This window comes from Martes martes (assembly GCF_963455335.1).
Source record: "Martes martes genome assembly, chromosome: 1".
Taxonomy (NCBI): domain Eukaryota; kingdom Metazoa; phylum Chordata; class Mammalia; order Carnivora; family Mustelidae; genus Martes; species Martes martes.
Genome location: NC_137888.1, coordinates 115,886,739 through 115,907,351, shown reverse-complemented (window position 1 = coordinate 115,907,351; position 20,613 = coordinate 115,886,739). Strand labels below are relative to the sequence as shown.

Genomic DNA, 20,613 nt, shown 5'->3' with positions numbered 1-20,613 from the left:
AATATGTGATTGAAGGTTTTTTTTTTTTAATTTTAATTGCTCAAAAATTTCATTATTTCAGAGAGAGAGAGTGCACGAGCAGGAGGGGGAGAAGGAGAGACAGTCCAGCCGACTTCAAATTATATCCTGGTATATTCCTTTTGATGACATCATATCTTTGCAAACCTGGGTTTTTGTTGGTTGCTGTGATGATTAAAAAAAAAAATTACTGGGGCACCTGGGTGGCTCAGGGGGTTAAAGCCTCTGCCTTCGGCTCGGGTCATGATCCCAGGGTACTGGGATTGAGCCCCGCGTTGGGCTCTCTGCTCAGCAGGGAGCCTGCCTCTCTTTCTCTCTCTGCCTGCCTCTCTGCCTACCTGTGACCTCTGTCTGTCAAATAAATAAATAAAATCTTTAAAAAAAAAATCCTGCACATACACTATTGTATATACAGGTCAGGAAGTCTAAGAAGAAGATATCACAGGAATTCCACTTTAAGCCCTCAGCTTATAGTAACTAAAGCCGACTTTGTGCTGAGGTTCTGACTTGAGTCGAAACCAGGAGTCAGAAACTTAACTGACTGCGCCACAGAGGCACCCCTGAAAGTCATCTTTAAGAAAAATACTTTCAGGGTGCCTGGGTGGCTCAGTTGGTTGAGCGACTGCCTTTGGCTGAGGTCATGATCCTGGAGTCCCGGAATCTAGTCCTACATTGGGCTCCCTGCTCAGTGAGGAGTCTGCTTCTCTCTCTGACCCAACCCCCTCTTATGCTTTTCTCTCTCTCTCTCTCTCTCTCAAATAAATATATAAAATCTTTAAAGAAAAAAGGTATTTCCAGAAACAAAAAGAAAGAAAAATACTTCCAGAACTATAATTTTCTTCTGTCTGTGCTTAAAAACAGGATGACGAAAGGTTTAGTTTATGTTGTGGAGCGGGTAAAACAATCTCTGTACTGGAAGAACCATGCCTAGTTGAGGATGGGGTACAGTGCTTTTATAAAAGGGCTGAGTAGAAAAATACATTCTTTTTTTTTTTTTTTAAGATGTATTTATTTATTTGACAGACAGAGGTCACAGGTAGGCAGAGAGGCAGGCAGAGAGAGAGAGGAGGAGGAAGCAGGGTCCCTGTAGAGCAGAGAGCCTGATGCAGGGCTCGATCCCAGGACCCTGGGATCATGATCTGAGCCGAAGGCAGAGGCTTAACCCACTGAACCACCCAGGTGCCCCTGGAATCAGTCTTAAATGGTGTGTGTTCCCTCCTTCCTTTCCTATCCCTTAATTTACAAGTGAGAACACAGAATTTGGGTGACTTAAAGTCACTTAGCTAATGAGAAGCAGTGCCAACACTTAAAGATTCTCTTCTGCTTCCCTACCCTTACCACTCCATCAAAAACTGATGGAAATGATTCTTGAAATTTATTTCTGTCAGAGACAGCTATACTAAATAGGGTCATGTGAGAGTATTTATGTGTTCCAGCTTTCACTATGGGGAAAACCTTGATCAGGTAACAATTTCATTGTGTCTGATAGTCTGTTATTTTTTATTTTATTTGAGAGAGCGAATGAGCAGGGGGGTGGGATAAGCGGACTTTCCACTGAGCAGGGAGCCCAATGGGGGTTCGATCCCAGAGATCATAACCTCAGCTGAAGGCATGCCATCGTTAACCTGCTGAGCCACCCAGGTCCCCCTAAATTTAATTTTATATGCTCTTCTTTTTCTTTGAATTTTGTAGTTTATATTGCTGTGATTATATCTTTATGACCTTATTTTTAGGGTAGAAGTAACTTCTTTCTCTTCTTTCTCTCAGCTTCATCAAGATCTCATTATGCATCAGAAAAATGAAAAAGCAGAAGAAAATTCTATGGAGGAAAGGAATTCATTTAGCCTTTTCTGAGAAATGGAATACAGGGTTTGGAGGTTTTAAGAAGTTCTGCTTTCACCAACACTTATGCATTCTGAAAGCCAAATTGGGAAGGCCAAGTACTTGGAGCAGGCAGTTGAGGCATTTCCATTGCAGAAAGAAGGCCCTTCAAATCCAGAAAACGTGGATCCAGGATGCACCTTTTTTTGCTAAGACAAAGTCCAGTGTGGCTGCTCAAAATGCTAGTACTTTGTCCTCTAAAGTGAAAAGAAAAGACTCTAAACACTTCATTTCCTCCTCAAGGACCCTTTTAAGACTCCAAGCAGAGAGGCTGCTGTCCTCAGCAAAGAACTCTGACCATGAATACTGTGGAGAGAAAAGTATCTTGAAGGCAGTTGCTGACTTACCAGGAAATAATGTTTTAGGTCAGGCCAATGGTCACAGACCTAGGACGGAGCCACAAGCTTCTGACTTTCCTATGAAGTTCAATGGGGAGAGCCAAAGTCCAGGTGAGAGTGGCACAATTGTGGTCACCTTGAGCAACCATAAGAGAAAGCGCTTTTGTTATGGCTGTTGCCAAGGTCTGGAGCACCACAGGAATGGGGGACCCCTGATTCCAAAAAAGTTTCAACTTAACCAACATAGAAGAATAAAAGTATCTCCTTTTATGATGTATGAGAAATTATCCATGATTAGATTTCGGTACAGGATTCTCAGATCCCAGCACTTCAGAACAAAAAGCAAAGTTTGCAAGCTAAAAAAAGCCCAGCGAAGCTGGGTGCAGGTCACTGGGGACCATCAAGAGACCCTTAGGGAGAACGGTGAGGGTGGCAGTTGCAGCCCATTCCCTTCCCCAGAACCTAAAGACCCTTCTTGTCGGCATCAACCATACATTCCAGATATGGACAGCAATGCTGTGGTGAAGGGAAAGAACTCTCATGTGCCTGATGGCCACACTAAAGGAAGCCCTTTCTTGGACAAGGAGCTTAGTTTAGATGAAGCATTCCCTGACCAACAGAATGGCACTGCCACATATACCTGGGACCAGTCACCCTGTTCCTCTCCTAAGTGGGAGTATACAGAGCTGATTCATGACCTTCCCTTGCCAGAACATCATTCTAGTAACGTGTTTATCTCGGAAACTGAAAGAGAAGTCATGACTCTGGGTCAGGAAAATCGGACAAGTACTGTCAGTGATGACAGAGTAAAACTGTCAGTGTGTGGGGCAGATCAATCTGTGAGTAGTGTAGATGGGCCTGTGTCTGAAAAGCCTGTTCAGAATGAGAGCTCATGCCAGATGGATGAGGATGGATCTCTCAAGCAGAACATTCTTAGTTCTAAGTTGCTGGACCACCCTTACTGTAAAAGTCCACTGGAGGCTCCCCTGACATGCAGTGGACTCAAACTAGAAAATCAAGCAGGAAGTGGGAAGAACAGTCAGAAAGCCTCTCCAGTGGATGATGAGCAGCTGTCCATCTGCCTTTCTGGTATGCACTCTTCTTTATTCTCCCCCAACCTCCAGCCCACAATTGCTGTCCATTATCTTTTCCAGGAGAGTCCTGTTTTTTCCTTCCCCCCATAGATTCCCCTTAAAGCACTTAAACAGGTCTCTTTGAAGCCTTCTATATTGCTGTATGACCTAAATGTTCCCTAATTTAAGTCTTCGTTGATAGACATTTGTGTTGCTTCCAGTTGTTTACTTCTATAAATGATGGTGCAATGAAATTGTATCTGTATATTTAAAAAAGTTCTTCTGTAAGTTAAATCTGTAGTAGTGGAATTGATGGTAAAAGAACACACTTTTAAGAGAATTGTGAAATTACCCTCCAGAAAGTTGAATGAGTTTATTTACACTTATTAAACTTTACTGACCCTCTAGCTCATGAGAGTTTTGGGTTATTTTTAAGACTTTATTAATTTATTTGAGAGAGGCATGTGTGTGCATGCATGGTTGGGGTGGGGCTGAGGGAGAGCGAGCATGCCAAGCAGACTCCTCACTGATTGTGGAGCCTGATGTAGGCATCAGTCCCCCAACACTGAGATCATGACGCAAGCCAAAGTGAAGTCAGATGCTTAACCAGCTGAGCCACCCAGGTGCCCCAGTTGTTTTGATTTGTGTTTTGTTTGTGTTGTTTATTTTGTTTTGATTTGCATTTTTAAGTTTAAAGTTTGAACATCTTTTTCTGTGTTACTTGGCCATTTTTTGTTTGTATATATTTTCCTTTGCCTATTTTTCTACTGGATTGGGTTATTTCTATTTTACTTATTTTGGTATATGAGAATTTCCTATATGGCAGGCACTGTGTTAGTTCTAAGAATGTGGCAGGGAGTGGTAAACATTGGCTCCTACCTTCCTAGACCTTAGCATCATTCTAAAATGTTAAATTTTAGCTATAAATGTCATAAGCAGGGCACCTGGGTGGCTCAGTTGGTTAGGCATCTGCTTTTGGCTCAGGTCATGATGCCAGGGTCCTGGGATCAAGCCCTGCATCGGCCTGCCTGCGCAGTGGGGAGTCTGCTTCTCCCTCTGCCTGCCATTCACCCTGCTTGTGCTCTCTGTCAGATGAATAAATAAAATCTTATAAAATGAAATAAATGTGACAAGAGTTTAAGTTTTTCCCTTCCAAAGGTAAAAGTACCCTGATTTAGTGTGTGGTAATTTTGCTTAAAGGAAATTATCAATTCTTCATTGTGAAACTTACCTGTCTTTATGGGTTCAAGTTTTTACATCCTACTTTTAAGAAGTCTTCTTGTCAAAATCTACCCTGTGAGTAAGCTGATGTAAACATTTTTGGAAGATAGTGTGGCAGTATCACTCTTTGGCCCATTCCCCTCCTTGGAATTTATCCAAGATATGAATATATTTGTACAGGGATATTATAGTATTGTCCTGGTGGTAAAAAAAAACAGGAGACAACTAAAAAAAATTTCTATGGAAGTATAAGTTACAGCACATCCACCTAATAGTATACTATGAAGCTGTTAAGGAAAACATTCAGTCTGTATTTTGAAACTGAAAGCTGTCTATATAAAAAGAAAAAAAGCAAGTTGCAAAACTGGGTGATAGCATTTTGTTAAGAGAGAGATGCATACATATAGGATAAGTACATGTATATTTGTGCACGTGCATTTGTATAGGTTGTATCTGGAAAGATATGTCATTGTTTTTTACTTTTAAAAGGATTTATTTATTTACTTTAGAGAGCGCACATGCACACATGGGCAGAGGGGCAGAGGGAGAGAGGAACCAGACTCCCCACTGAATGTGGAACCCAGCGTGGGGCTTGATCCCATGACTCGAGCGAAACCAAGAGTCAGATGCCCAACCAAGCTACCCAGGCACCCCCCTCAAAGGGCTTTTTCTGGGGAGGTAGGAGCATTACTTGTTGGTAGTTTAAATAATTCTGAACACTTTTTTTTCCTAACCATTAAGTATGTATAAAAAGTTTTACTTTACAAAAAGACACAAAGTACAGAGCCCTAGCACATCTTTAAAAAAAAAAAAAACAAAACTATTTCTGATGTTTATACTGTCCTAGAATAGGGAAAGATAAATTTCCCTACTGTAAAGTTAGCAGAACCATGATATGATACATAAGCCTGAAACAGTGAGCATTTACACAGATACCAGTTAACTTATAGAGATATAGCACTTACAAAAGCAACTGATAAATTGACTGTGGCATACAGTACAACTAGAACATGACATCAGGAAATAGGAATTTTTATAGAATGTACACTTAGTGATCTGTAATTATCTTAATAGATTGAAGGAAAAAAGAACCTGAAGAACCATTTTAGGGGTTTGCTTAGTATTTCCATGCCCACTGGAAAGAGTTCAAGGCAGAGCAATAGCTACTGCCCATCACAGCCCTCCCCACATCAGCAAATTACACAAGTGGAGATAAGCCCACAGTTGATCACCAATATCTGGGGAAGGCCAGCACAATGAAAAGGACAACTTCAACAAATAAAGGAACCTCATTAATCAGGATTAATAAAGCAATTAGAATAAGAATCAGTGTGGGACAGTCAGTACAGTAGATGCTCCTTTAACTGACTTCTATAGCATTAGCTAATATGAATTTCCACGGTATGCTGCATGCTGGCTCTTCTCCAGTGTAACTGCGCATTATGCTCACTGCAGTGGATTGATATATTTATCATGAGCCAGTTGTACTTACTACAATTTACTTACTTCATAATTGTATTAAATACTGCATAAAATTGGTTTTGAAGGAAAATAAATAGATTCCTATGTCAGTATATTCCAAATGGATTAAAAATGTATTAGAAACAAATACACACAAACTTGTACACAGTGTGGATGAACTTGCAAACATGCTAAGTGAAAAAAGCCAGGCACAAAAGGCCACAGACTATATGATTCTATTGATTTGAAATGTCGGGGCACCTGGGTGGCTCAGTGGGTTAAAGCCTCTGCCTTCAGCTCGGGTCATGATTCCAGGGTCCTGGGATCGAGCCCCGAATCAGCCTCTCTGCTCAGCGGGGAGCCTGCTTCCTCCTCTCTCTCTGCCTGCCTCTCTGCCCACTTGTGATCTCTATCTGTCAAATAAATAAATAAATAAATAAATCTTAAAAAAAAAGGAAATGTCCAGAGTAGGCAAATACAGAGATAGAGAAAGAAGGTTAATAGTTGCCAGAGGCTGGAGAGAGGGAGCCATGAGGAGTGCCTGGTAACAGGTACACATTTTCTTAGTGGAGTAATGCAGTTGTTCTTGAATTAGGTGGTAGTAATGGTTGCACAGCTCTGAATATACAAACAAAAAACTGTGCACTTTAGGAGTGTGGTGTGTGTGTGTGTGTGTATGCAAATCACAACTCAGTAAAGCTGTTAAACAAGAAAGACCATTTTATAATCTCCACATTGATAATACATGTTAAAGCATGATAGGAAACTCAAAAGCAATAAACCAGTTTGACTCCATAAACATTAAAATCCTGCACATATGTATAACGAGTAATAAAATTTAAAAATTTAAAAATTTAATTTTAGGGTTCCTGGATGGCTCAGTGGGTTAAATCCTCTGCCTCTGGCTTGGGTCATGATCCCAGGGTCCTGGGACCAAGCCCCACATCCAGCTCTCTGCTCAGCGGGGAGCCTGCTTCCCCCTCTCTCTCTGCCTGCCTCTCTGCCTACTTATGATCTCTGTCACATAAATAAATAAAATCTTTTTTAAAAAAATGAGCAATTTAACTTATGAAATAACACCTCAGGTTGTGTTTTTCATATTACTACCTTTTGTGGGGACTTTTTTTGTTTTTAAGTTCTTAGTTTATTAATCCTCTCATGAAAAATCTGCACAGTCTTCACAGATAAGTCACTGCAGAATCTACTCCCTTTTGCCAGCACCAACATTGGCTTTTGCTGTCCCCCTGACTTTCTTCATTCTGTTCTTGTGTTCCTTTTGCTGTTTTCTTGAGGTTTTTTTCCTTCTCATATAGGCCATGTCTTGCAAGTCTGTTTGGGTTCATTTTTCTTTGCATAATCCAAGGAATCATAAATCATACCAAAGCCACTTGTCTTGCCACCACCAAGATGGGTTCTAAATTCAAATACAAAGATGACATCTCGTGTGATCTTACACATTTTGGCTAGCTGTTTGGTGAATTTCTGTCTTAGCTACTCTTGCCTTTCTGGGGTGAAGAACATCAATGACCATTTGTTTCTGCTGAAGTAGTAGGTTGGTCATGAACTTCGTGGTCCTGAAAGTTAATGTTTCGTTCATGATGGTGGCCAAGCTTCAAGCAGCCAGTAGGAAAAGAACCATATTGCTACCTTTTGTACTTGTAGGATGGACTCTAATTTGAATTATAGCTTTTGTTGTTTTGTTTTTTCCTAACATTTAATCCTTTGTTTCTTGGTCACATTGATGTTTTAGCACTTTGGGAGTAAGAGAAATTGTGTATTCCAGATGCATTTTTTCCTTTTTGGTTCATTAGTTTCATGAATGCAAGAGGGTAAAGAATAATGGATTTAATTCTCATTTTAAGAAGTTTTCTGGGTAATTCTTGGCCAATGGGTATTAAAAGGGAAGGATGAAGGGAAATGGCCAATGGGTATTAAATGGGAAAAACAAGCTGCTTTTGTAGAGAAAAGATAATAGGTATTCTGCTTTGGATATAGCATAGCATAATAGTTAGTGGTTCACTTTCTGCGGTCCTATAACCATGATCACAGTCAGAATCTTCACTTTGCCATATGCTAGTTAAGGGTACTTGGGAAAGTTCCTTAACCTCCCTAAGGTTCCTATCTCCATTTGTAAAGTAGGGATGCTGTCTAACACAGGGTAGTTATAAGGATGAAATGAGATGTATTAGTGCTTGGTTTATGATAGTGCTCTTTGACTGCCATTTTACTTCTGGTCCCAGTGAGATGTGTTTATCTTTGTGAAGGGTTTTCCTTGAAGATGCAGGCAGGGCCTTTCTACTGCATTGGAAATCCTTGTTTATCATCTGAAAGTGAAAACAAAAATACAGTTAAGAGGAAAAAATATATAATAAGTTAAAATCCCCAAAACACTACTATCCATAGATAATAAAATTGTTAGCAAGGACACCTCTTTCCTGTGATACTAGTTTGGAATTGGGGTCCATATCCCCTTGATAGAGGAAACTGTTTTCTTATTTGAGGAGTCTCAATTAAGGTTGCTCGGCCTAAAGTTTAATCTTTTGTTATTAGGGGCATTATTCTGTATAAAATTTGTTCCTCAAATGCAGTATCTCAAATGTTGTGATTCCTTATCTTCTGTTTGGGTTCATTCTCCCCAGTAGACATAAGACTGTTCTTAGGTAACTATAGGATCTTGTAAACACAGGCAACTGCATGCTCTATTTCTAGTTTAGAGGCCCTAAATCCTTACTTCCTACTCTTAATCAAGCTGCAACAAGGGATTCTCTTTCTGTCTCTGTATGCTTAAAGCCCAGACCAGAACCAGGCAAACAAGCACTCTTCCCTGTTTACTATATCCTGATCTTTGCTCTTAAGTGTTTCAAATTGGGGGCCTTCTGGTGGGAGACTAACAGAAGGAAGATAGGTTTTTCAAACCCTTGTCTTCCCATCCCTCAGACCCACAAAATACACCACTCCACTCCTGGGACAGTCACTTCGTTGTGCTCTTTTTTTTCCATTCTGTATCAGTGTGTACCAGAGGCCATTCTCTGAAGTTAGAAATGGAGAAAAAGGAGCTGGGTAAAATAAGTGGCTAACAGTATCTTTTCTTCCCATTTTAACTCAGTAGACTTGTCAGACTGAGGGTTAACTAGGTTGTTGCTCTGCCCATTCAGCATCAATGAATAAATACCGTAAGTCAGCACTTCTGTGAGCCTCTCAGCCTTCCCTCAGCTTCTTTGTATTTCCTTAGAAATAATGTTCTGGTTCTACTTTCCTAGGACTTTTTCAGGTATGTTTCTTCAGTGGATCCTCTGGGAAGCCACCTGAAGACTATCCTGTATTCTGGCCAAGGTCACCCTTTGTTTCCCCTCTTAAATGTGCCTCCCCGGTTGTAGTTCACCTTACAGGGTTATTTGGTATCAGAAGTATAATAACACTACCCAATTGTATGATATTAAAAATGCCTTAGAATTTGTCCCTTGCTATGAGATGTGAAATTTATACACATTTACCAAAGAACACAGTGACAATGATCTCAACAATGAAATTGTGATTGTGATTTTTAAAAAGATAATGCCTTCAACCACCAAATATAATAGACATTTAACCAGATGATTAAATCCTTTAGGTATCACTCTTCAGGAGATAGGATTCATCTTCAAGGTTAAGCTACCGAAGGATGTCAGTCTTTATTTCAGCTAGTGATTCCCTCTCTAATAGTGCATCAGTAGCTTAAAAAGCCAATGTGAAATATTACCTTCGGGCATTTCTCTCTCTCTCTCTCTCTCTCTCTTTTTTATTTTTTTTTTTAAGATTTTATTTATTTATTTGACAGAGAGAGAGAGCACAAGCAGGCAGAGTGGCAGGCAGAAGCAGGCTTCTCGCTGAGCAGCAAGCCCAGTGAGGGGCTCGATCTCCCAGGACCCTGGGATCATGATCCGAGCTGAAGGCAGATACTTAACCAATGGAGCCACCCAGGCATCCCTAGATAGGATCAGACTTGAGTTGAATTTTCGGACTGCCTGCTGGTATCCAAGAATTGCTTCGTGTTATGGGTGGAAGGAACATACCCCCATGCTGGAACTGGGTCCAGAATCTCATTTCTGTTTGTTGGTGGAGTGCTGTTGTACATGTTAACTTTATGGCTTGATGGGTCATTTAACATCCACTTCATGAGGGGCATCTTCTGCTGGCTCCTGTTATGTTCCACCAATGTCAAACTGATACATTCTTTTGTTTCTTGAAAGTCATCCAGATTGGCCACATTTAAAAAAAAAATTCAGTGGAGTAAATTTAAAGATCTAATTGACTTTATTAATTGATTCATGTATCAGGAGGCATTCCATGTAGTAAGTAGAGGAGTTCTCTGGGCATTTCTCTTTAGATTGGAATGGTGAAGGCCTGATCTCTTTTATTTTATCCTTTACAAACGTACTTTTAAAAGATTTCTTTGTAGCATAATATGGTATTGTAGGTTAAATGTGTGGTAAGTGTCGTGTATAGGTTAAGTATTGGGAGCATGACTTTTTCTGGAAATGTTTTTTCCACTGTAATTTTTCTTCCTTTATTTAAGGATTCCTAGATGAGGTTATGAAGAAGTATGGCAGTTTGGTCCCACTCAGTGAAAAAGATGTCCTTGGAAGACTAAAAGACGTCTTTAATGAAGACTTTTCTAATAGGTTTGTCAGTGATGCTTAAGTTAAGCCCTTGAAAATAAAATTGTTGGTATATATGACTTTTCTCTTAATTAAAAAAAGAAGATACTTAGCAATAAATTGAGTAGAACTCATGTCTCTTTTCTTTCAAAATCTTTCTTTTTCAGAAAACCATTTATCAATAGAGAAATAACAAACTATCGGGCCAGACATCAAAAATGCAACTTCCGCATCTTCTACAATAAGCACATGCTGGATATGGATGATCTAGCAACTCTGGATGGTCAGAATTGGTTGAATGACCAGGTTAGTATATTGTGGGTTCTTGGTGTGGAAAAGTTGCAGAGGATGTTGGACCATAAAATATAATTAATCTTTGGGTTGGCCTCGCAGTTATCTTTTAGACTCAAAGATTCTTTACCCTTACTGAAGTGACTCATTCACTAACCCCAGTATCCAAACGGTAAATTGTCAGTGTTACTCATTCTGTGTGGGATGTTATGAATTGTATAGGGTTAGTAAGCTGGTTTTATGTTGACTTTTTATAGGTCATTAATATGTACGGTGAGCTGATAATGGATGCAGTCCCAGACAAAGTAAGTGCAAAGTTACTCTTCTTCAGGAGAGAGAATCCTTGTGTATTAAAATGAGATTTTTTAACTTTATGTATTTATTTGATATTCGTTAGGTTTTTTTTTTAAAGATGTTTTTATTTATTTACTTGTCAGAGAGTGAGTGAGCACAAGCAGGGGGAGTGGCAGGCAGAGAGAGAAGCAGGCTCCGCACCGAGCAAGGAGCCCAGTGGGGAATTGGTCCTGGGATCATGACCTGAGCCGAAGGCAGATGCTTAACTGACCGAGCCACCCAGGCATCCCTGACATTCCTTAAATTTTTTTTTCTAAAGATTGTATTTATTTATTTGACAGAGAAAGAGAGATCAAAAGTAGGCAGAGAGGCAGGCAGAGAGAGAAGGGGAAGCAGGCTTCCTGCTGAGCAGAGAGCCAGACATGGGGCTCGATCCCAGGACCCCAGGATCATGACCCGAGCTGAAGGCAGAGGCTTTAACCCACTGAGCCACCCAGGCGCCCCGACATTCCTTAGATTTTTAAAAGTGTTCGATTTTGTCTTGTTCAGGTACTAGGGTTCAACAGAAGTTCTCTACAATATTTTAGTATAAAAAAGTCCGATGCCATCATTTTCTGCATATTTGTTTCAAAGTGGGTATGCTGATTCTTCAGGAGACATTTTTTTTTTTTTTTTAAAGATTTTCTTTGTAAGTAATCTCTATACCCAACATGGGGCTCGAACTCACAACCCTGAGATCAAGAATCACATGCTCCACTGACTGAGCCAACCAGGCACCCCAAGGAGGCTTTTTTAAAAATGGTGTTAAGAGGGCGCCTGGGTGGTTTAATCATTAAGCATCTGCCTTCGGCTCAGGTTGTGATCCCAGGGTCCTGGGATTGAGGCTCCCATCAGGCTCCCTGCTTGGTGGGAGGCCTGTTTCTCCCTCTCCCACTCCCCCTGCTTTTGTTTCTTCTCTCTCTGTCAAATAAATAAATAATCTTTTAAAAATAAAAAAGGTATTAAGAAATAAATGTTAACTGAGTACATTTAAGAATCTTACTGGCTTTATTCAAATGATTCATGAACTGGGCAGCATCTTACTAATAGGTAAAATGGAGCTTTGAAGAGCTGTACAGAATACAAGACTTACAAGGCAGAAGGGGCAGGACAGTGAAGTTACTAGCAAAGAGCAGATTGGTTGCAGCAAAGTCACCTTCCTCTAGGGGAAGACAGGGTCTAACAGGCAGATTACCTCAGTAGTGCTGACCAGGTAATTCTATTAAGACTACAGTCCTGAGAGAAAGTGAAGTTGCAATTAGGTTAGGTATTTTGGGTTTGGTGACATGGGCTAAGCATAAGTCAACACTAAGTTAGATTCCATTTTGGGCTTGCTGTCTCTTTTTTAACAGTGGGGAGATACACAAAAGGGATATATTATTTGCTTTAAGCTTTTAATTTAAAGTTTCGTTCTCTTTAAAGATCTAATATAGTAGTATTATCACTTTTTTTGTAGATTAATCTTTGATACTGTGTTTAAATACAGACAAACCTGGGGCACTTGGGTGGTTCAGTCAGTTAAGTGGCTGCCTTCGGCTCAGGTCATGATCTCAGGGTCCTGGGATTGAGCCCCACATCAGGCTTCTTGCTCAATGGGGAGCCTGCTTCTCCCTCTGCCTGCTGCTCCCCCTGTTTGTGTTTGTTCTCCGCACCCCCCGCCTCTGTGTCAAATAATGAATGAATGAGAGAAAGTATAAACAAAAAAAGAAAAAAATTAAGACAAAAAACCAACCCCCCCAAAAAAACCCTCCTTGAACTCTGAAATTCCCATAAGAACTTGGATATTATTAAAATTATTTTTTTAATGTAATTTTTCTGAATATGCAGATTGCCTGATGGGCAGCCTTTGAGTTCAACATATAAAACCTTTCCAAGTACTTTATAAACTTTTATAAATCTAATAATTTAAACAGGTAGATATAATGCATATGAGATTCCAACACTATGAATATAGACAAAATGTCATATAACTTCCCATTAAAACCACAAATCTGTTTTCCATTTTAAACTGGAATCATGAGGAGCGCCTGGGTGGCTCAGTCGTTAAGCCGTCTGCCTTGGATTCAGGACATGATTCTAGGGTCTGGGGATTGGGCCCCAAGTTGGACTCCCTGTTCAACAGAAAGCCTGCTTCTCCCTCTCCCTCTCCCCCTGCTTGTATTCCCTCTCTTCCTGTCTCTCTATCTCTCTCTCTCTCTGTCAAATAAATAAATAAATAGATAAATATGAATTTAAAAATAAATATAAAAAAAATAAATTGGAATCATGAGGCTAGTCTGTTGGATTCTCTTTTATGTAAAATTCTCATCATCACCAGAAGGTTTAAACCTAACCACATATAGATGATTTTTAACATAAAAGTATTAGTTTCAAGGATATAATTTACCTTCATTACTTTTACATTTAATTCTGAACCTTCATTGGATTAAAAGGATACTTAAGGCAGTCGTTCTCAAAGTGTAGTCCCCAGACCACCAGCATCAGCATTACCTAGGAATTTACTAGAGATACAAAATTCTGAACTCTAACCCACCCCTACGAAATCAGAAACTGGAGGTGAGGCCCAGCAATCTGTGTTTTAATAAGCCCTCCGTATTCTGATAACCATGAAGTTTGAGAATCACTGTTCTAGAAATAGCTGCGACAAGCTCTTTTTATTGACATCTTAAGCTGCAGAGTTCTAAAAACAAATGTGCATTAGGATCTTCTGGATTGCTGAGCTCTACCCTCAGTTTCTTCATTAGGAGGTCTGGGGTGGAGCCTGAAAATTTGCATTTTAGCAAGTTCCCAGGTGATGCTGGTACTGCTGATCTGGTGATCACAACCTGAAAACCTCAACTAGGGGAAGTATTTTCATCTCAAGTGAGTCAGAGTTACCGAGTGAACAGTTTAAGACCACAAGATGCTTACTCTCTCAGTTGAGCTGATCCTAATTTCTAAGTCAGAAATTTCAGTGCTAGAAATACTCATTTTAAAGCCTTTTAGTAGTTATGACAGCAGGAGTCTGCAAATCCACATCCTTAGAGGGCGTTAATTTTGTAAGCCATATCCCTTGAGTACAAGGTAATGTTACCTCATTCTTTCTTAGCCTCTTTCAGTTTTATCACAAGATTTGGAGAGATTTGTCAGGTTGCTTCTCCACTTGCTTAGATTTAGGTGATCTATTTATTTACTGTCCCAGTTCTGACTATAGAACTCCGTTGTTCTAAGAAAATCTGGAACAGAATCTTCTGTGAATCATGTAATGTGTTTTCTATAGAAGAAACTTTCCCTCACTTTTTGGTCTATCTTACATACAAGGGTTTTTTTAATTTCCATTTTCTTTTGAAGTTAAATCTGTGCACAGCTTAATATAATCTGGGTGCTTGTATTTGATGTCTCTTCTAGGTTCACTTCTTCAACAGCTTTTTTCACAGACAGCTGGTAACCAAAGGATATAATGGAGTAAAGAGATGGACTAAAAAGGTATTCCCTTTATTTCTTTTTGATTCTAAATTTGAAATGCAGAGAAGCCATTTTGAGTAGAAGGGTAACAACTTTAATGTCAATATGATATTAATTAGAAAGACTCTTAAAAAAAACTTTAGGGGCGCCTGGGTGGCTCAGTGGGTTAAAGCCTCTGCTTTCGGCTCGGGTCATGATCCCAGGGTCCTGGGATCGAGCCCTGCATCAGGCTCTCCGCTCAGCAGGGAGCCTGCTTCCTCCTCCCTCTCTCTCTGCCTACCTCTCTGCTTGTCAAATAAATAAATTAAAAATATATTTTAAAAAAATTAAAAAAACTTTAATATGATAGTTGTTTTTAATATGATAGTTCTGGGGGGTTTTTTACATCTTACTGTTTGAAACACAAGATACTAGTAAAAATCTGAATCTATCCAGTTGATTGGAATATTCCCCAAAAAAGCACAGGGCTGGAAGTTCATGGTTCCAGCATTGCTATTAGCTTGCCGTGCAGGTGGGACAAGACAATTTTTCTGGACTTTAGAATGCTGTTTATAAAACAAAATGATAAATCAGAGTAATCCCTAAGGCTCCTTGCAACCTTAATTTCTCTCTGTAGCCATTGACTAATGCCAGAAACATTACTTTAAAAGCCTATTTATATTCTATTTTTGATATTTTGACAAAATTACCAGTGAGTTCAAATTCCAGCCATAGGTCTAGAGATACTGTAGCATTTCACTTTTTTTATACTGTATTGGTTATAGAAATTAGGAGTAAGTCTTGTTGTGAGTAGCTGTGGATAGAAATAATTTTTTGCTAAGTACAAACACCTGAATGAACATTGCTATTTAGGTAATATGTGCAAAGCATCATTAGTAATGCCAAGATAAATGAAACATGGTTGAAGAGTACAAATCTGGAATAAGACAGAATGAAGTTAGGACTCAGAGCTGAGTTCAAATTCTAGTCCATACTTCACTTAGGCTGTAAGACCTTAGGCAGATTGCTGAATTCCTCTAAGCTTCAGTTTCCTCATTTGTCAAATGGTAGTATCATGACTATTTACCTTGTTGAGAGGATTAAATGAAATAATTTGTGTAAACCATTAAGCGCATGGTAAACACACAGTGATAATCATTATTTTATGGTGGAAGAAGCATGTGAGGCGGCTTGTGTAGCTGGAATGCAGAGAGCAGAGAAGAGAGTGGCGTGAGGTAGACCTGATCAGAGATGTTGGACCTTAAGGTCTAGGTTTTGAATTTTATCTTAAATGTATAGGAATCTACTGAAGGATTTTAGGTGACATCATCCAGTTTGTAGGAGCACTGAAGAAGATGGGTATGGGAGCCAAGCCGCTGTGGGTAGAACAGAAGGCTATTGTGAAGTACTGTTGATGGTACTCTGGATTAGAACGGTAGGACAGATGGGATATGTACATAAATATGAGTATAATGTGGGAAGTAAAATCTGTCACTTGGGTGATAAGATAGGTTATGGGAATGAAGGAGAAGGAAATGTGAAAAATGACTTCCAAGTACAGTATATGATCATCTTTCCTAACCTACATCACTCTTGGTTAAGTAGCATCCCACTATACGGGTATATATTTTTAATTTGAACAGTCCCCTAATAGTGATCCTTAATTTTTCCTGTATAAACACCACTGCATCCCATCCAGTGGTACAAGCCACATATAGGTATACCTTCTTTTACTGCAGTTCACTTTCCTGTGCTTTGTGGATACTGCATTTTTTACAAATTGGCTTGTGACAACCCTGTATCAAGTAAGTCTGTTGGTGCTGTGTTTCCAATAGCATTTGCTCACATTGTTTTATGTCACACTTTGGTAATTCTTGCAGTATTTCAAACTTTTTAATTTTTATATTTCTTATAGTGATCTGTGGTCTTTGTTCCTGTTATAATTGTCTTGGAGTGCCATGAACTGTACCCATATAAGATGGCAAACTTTATAAATGCTAGGTGTGTTCTGTCCTACCCACTGGGTGTTCCCCATCTCTCCCTCTCCTTGGGCGTCCGTATTCCTAGACACAGGAATTTGAAATTAGGCCAGTAATACCACAGTGTGTTCAAGTTAAATTAACCCTCTGTTTAAGTGAAAGGAATAATTACATGTCTCTCACTTTAAATCAGAATCTATAAATGATTAAGCTTAGTGAGGAAGGGATGTCAAAAGCTAAGATAGGCTAAAAACCAGGCGTCTTATGCCAAACAGCCAAGTTGTGAACACAGAAGAAAACTTCTTGAAGGAAAAGTGCTACTCCAGTGAACACATGAATGACAAAAAAGTGAAAATAGCCTTATTGCTAAGAACAACAAAAGTTGTGATTGTCTGGATAGAGGATCAAACCAGATACAACACTCCTTTAAGCCAAAGCCTAATCTAGTGCAAGGCTCTAACTCTCTTCAAGAATTTTATGAACACTGAGAGAGGTGAGGGGAAGTTGCAGAAGAAAAGTTGGAAGCCTGCAGAGGTGAGTTCATGAGGGTTAAGGAAAGAAGCCGTCTCCGTAACATGAAAGTGTAGGGGGAGGCAGCAGGTGCTGATATAGAAGCTGCAGCAAGTTCTCCAGAAGAGCTAGCTCAGATAACTCCTGAAGGTGTCTACACTAAGCAGCAGTTTTTCAGTGCAGATGAAACAGCCTTCTATTGGCAAAAGATACCATCTAGGACCTTCATAGTAAAGAAGAGAAGTCAGAATACTTGGCTCAAAGGACAGGCTGGCTCTCTTGTTAGGGAGGGGCTAATGCAGCTGTTGACTTGAATTTGAAGCCAGTGCTCATTGACCATTCTGAAAATCCCAGGGCCTTTAAGAATTATGCTGAATCTACTCTCTCTCTGTGTTCTATAAATGGAAAAACAAATCCTTGCTGACAGCACATCCATTTACAACATGGTTTACTGAATATTTTAAGCCCACTGTTGAGAATTATTGCTCAGAAAGATGTCTTTCAAAATAAGACTGCTCATTGATAACACATCTGATTACCTGAGAGTTCTGATGGAGATGTCTAACAAGGTTAATGTTGTATTCATGCCTGCATAAACCCCGTTCTGCAGTCCATGGATTGAGGAGTAATTTCAACTTTCAAGTCGTATTATTTAAGAAATACATTTCATAAGACTATACCTGCCGTAGATTCCTCGGTTGGATCTGGTCATAGTTAATCTATAGTTAATCTTCTGGAAAGGATTCATCATTCTAGATGCTGTTAAGAACATTTGTGATTCATGGGAAGAGGTCAAAATAGAAACATAAACAGGAGTTTGGAGCATGTTTATTCCAACTCTCTTGGACGACTTTGAGGGGTTCAAGATATTAGTGGAAGAACTGACCACAGATGTGTGGGAAATAGTAAAGGAACTAGAATTAGAAGTGGAGCCTGAATGGGGCACTGGGTGCTGCAGTCAGTAAAGCGGCCAGCTCTTGATTTCGGCCCAGGTCATGGTCTCAGGGTCATGCGATTGAGCCCCGCATCTGCCTCTGTGCTCAGCCCCTTCCCCGCCTTGCACTCTCTCTTTCTCTCAAATAAACTCTTAAAAAAAAAAAAAAAAAAGTGGAGCCCAAAGATGTGACTGAATTGCGGGAATCTCATGACAAAACTTGAACAGTTGAGGAGTTTTTTGTTTTTTGTTTTTTTAAATTTTAATTTTTTAAAAGATTTTATTTGAAAGAGAGTGAACATAAGTGGGGGGGGCGGCAGACACCCCACTGAGCAGGGAGCCCAATGTGGGGCTTGATCCTATATGACCTGAACCGAAGGCAGACACTTAACCAACTGAGCCACCCAGGCACCCTGAGGAATTGCTTCTTATGGATGAGCAAAGAAAATGGTTTCTTGAGATGAAATCTACTTTTGGTGAAGATGCTGTGACAATTGCTGAAATGACAACAAAGGATTTACAGTATTACATAAACCTGGTTGATAAAGAAGTTCTGTGGGCAAATGCTGTCAAGTAGTAGTATATGCTACAGAGGAATTGTTTGTGAAAGGAAGATTCTATCGATGTTGTAAACTTCATTGTTATCCAATTTTAAGAAATTGCCACAGCCACCCAACCTTCAGTACACTACCTTCTTGATCAGTCAGGAGCCATCAACATTGAGGCAAGACCCTCCCCAGCAAAAAGATTACGGCTCACTGAGAGTGAGTTAGCACTGATGATGGTTGGCATTTTTAGCAGTATTTTTAAATTAAGGTATGTTTATTGTTTAATTAAGGTATGTTTATTTTTTAATTAAGGTATGTTTATTTTAAGCTGTATACTTGACCTACAGTTTGTGTAAATAAGTTTTATGTGTACTGGGAAACCAAAAAACTCATTTGACTCACTTAATTTCAGTGGTCTGGAACTGAACCCACAATATCTCTGAGGTATATCTGTATATGCTGTATATGACAAATAAACGTAAAATGAACAAGAAAGGTTGGAAACAAAGCGACAGTTAAAGAGGTACTAGACAAATGTAAACTGAGAGAAAGTGGTAGCCAAAAAGGAGGAATGGCAGTATTAGGAGCAGATGAGGTAGATATTAAGGTAAAAAGTAAATTGTGTGATAAGATTTCAATATATAGAAATCTAACAAAATTACAGAAGGAGACCGTGATAAAATAGTGATAGCAGGAGACTTCTCGTAGTTGGATAGAGCAGGCTGACATAAAACAAAATCATAAAATAATAATACAACCAGTACTACATTTAGTTTAATAGCTCTATACTAGATTTTGTAAAAACTGATCATGCATTTATTTGGCCACATAGAAAATTATTACCTATGTTATTCTTTGATCACAGTTCAGTAAAAAATAAAGGTGGCCAAAAAAATCTATCAATCTGAAAATTTTACAGATATTCATATAATTGCATATGAAACACTTGGATCTAAAAATTTTAAAAAGAATTTATATACCAATTGTCTAAAAAGGGATGGAGGGACGCCTGGGTGGCTCAGTTGGTTGAGCGGCTGCCTTCGGCTCGGGTCATGATCCCGGCGTCCTGGGATCGAGTCCCACGTCGGGCTCCTTGCTTGGCGGGGAGCCTGCTTCTCCCTCTGCCTCTGCCTGTGCTCACTCTCTCTCTCCCTCTCTCTCTCTGACAAATAAATAAATAAAATCTTAAAAAAAATAAAAAATAAAAAGGGATGGAAAGGGGGAACACATCTTACCAAGCACTGTGGAACATTATGAAGGCTGGTTTGAGAAGAAAGTTAATGGCCATAAATGCCTTTATCACTAAAGAAAAAATAAAAAATAGAAGAATTAAGTACTCACTAAACTAGATTATATGAAGATAAATTACAGAATGACCAAGGATTTGAATGCAACAAAAATAAATAAAACCATGAAAGTACTAAAAAAGTCCTTACAAGAACTTGCTAAAAATAATCTCAGGGTAGCTAAGTCTGTTCTCTGTACAACTTAAAAGTTTATAAAAGAAAAGTGAATTAATTCAGTTACATAACAAGAAAAATAACTATTTAAAACAGGAGCAGTATAGGGGACACCTGGGTGGCTCAGTTGATTACGCATCCCACTCTTGATTTCAGCTCAGGTCATGATCTCAGCATTGTGAGATCAAGTCCTGTGGTCAGGCTCTGTGCTGGGAGTGGAGCTTGCTTAAGGTTCTCTCCCTCTGTCATTTCCTGCACCCTCCCCTCTCCCCAGCATGAGAACACTCTAGCTCTCTCTCAAAAAGAAAAAAAAAAAAAAAGGAGTAATTGTAAAAAGACAAACTGGGAGGGGTACCTGGGTGGACTCGGTTCTTAAGCGACTGCCTTTGGCTCAGGTCATGATCCCAGGGTCCTGGGATCGAGCCCCACATCGAGCTCCCTGCTCAGCGGGAAGCCTGCTTCTCCCTCTTCCATTCCCCCTGCTTGTGTTCCCTCTCTCACTGTCA

General features: G+C 39.6%; 2 protein-coding genes and 1 pseudogene across 6 annotated transcripts in view; 1 reads left to right on the top strand and 2 right to left on the bottom strand.

Moving 5' to 3' along the window:
* The window catches only part of SENP5 (SUMO specific peptidase 5), a 49,188-nt gene that overhangs the window by 15,921 nt on the left and 12,654 nt on the right, over window positions 1–20,613 (top strand). Inside the window, exons 2-6 of one of the 2 annotated variants that reach the window (XM_080829516.1) lie at window positions 1,786–2,348; window positions 10,548–10,653; window positions 10,797–10,935; window positions 11,178–11,225; window positions 14,641–14,718. In XM_080829516.1, the coding sequence (XP_080685642.1) occupies window positions 1,817–2,348; window positions 10,548–10,653; window positions 10,797–10,935; window positions 11,178–11,225; window positions 14,641–14,718 (903 nt within the window). In that variant the 5' untranslated portion in view covers window positions 1,786–1,816. Of the gene's footprint in view, window positions 1–1,785; window positions 3,327–10,547; window positions 10,654–10,796; window positions 10,936–11,177; window positions 11,226–14,640; window positions 14,719–20,613 lie in introns of both variants that reach the window. The other variant, XM_080829515.1, reaches the window with a different exon arrangement.
* The window catches only part of NCBP2 (nuclear cap binding protein subunit 2), a 34,899-nt gene continuing 20,982 nt past the window's right edge, over window positions 6,697–20,613 (bottom strand). The window contains exon 5 of one of the 3 annotated variants that reach the window (XM_080829537.1): window positions 6,697–8,316. In XM_080829537.1, coding sequence (XP_080685663.1) covers window positions 8,313–8,316 — 4 coding nt within the window. In that variant the 3' untranslated portion in view covers window positions 6,697–8,312. The remainder of the gene's footprint in view (window positions 8,317–20,613) is intronic. The other 2 variants (XR_013968361.1, XR_013968362.1) reach the window with 2 other exon arrangements.
* LOC308358990 (small ribosomal subunit protein eS24-like) lies at window positions 7,194–7,589 on the bottom strand (annotated as a pseudogene). Its single transcript has one exon. The product of its transcript is annotated as a small ribosomal subunit protein eS24-like (transcript).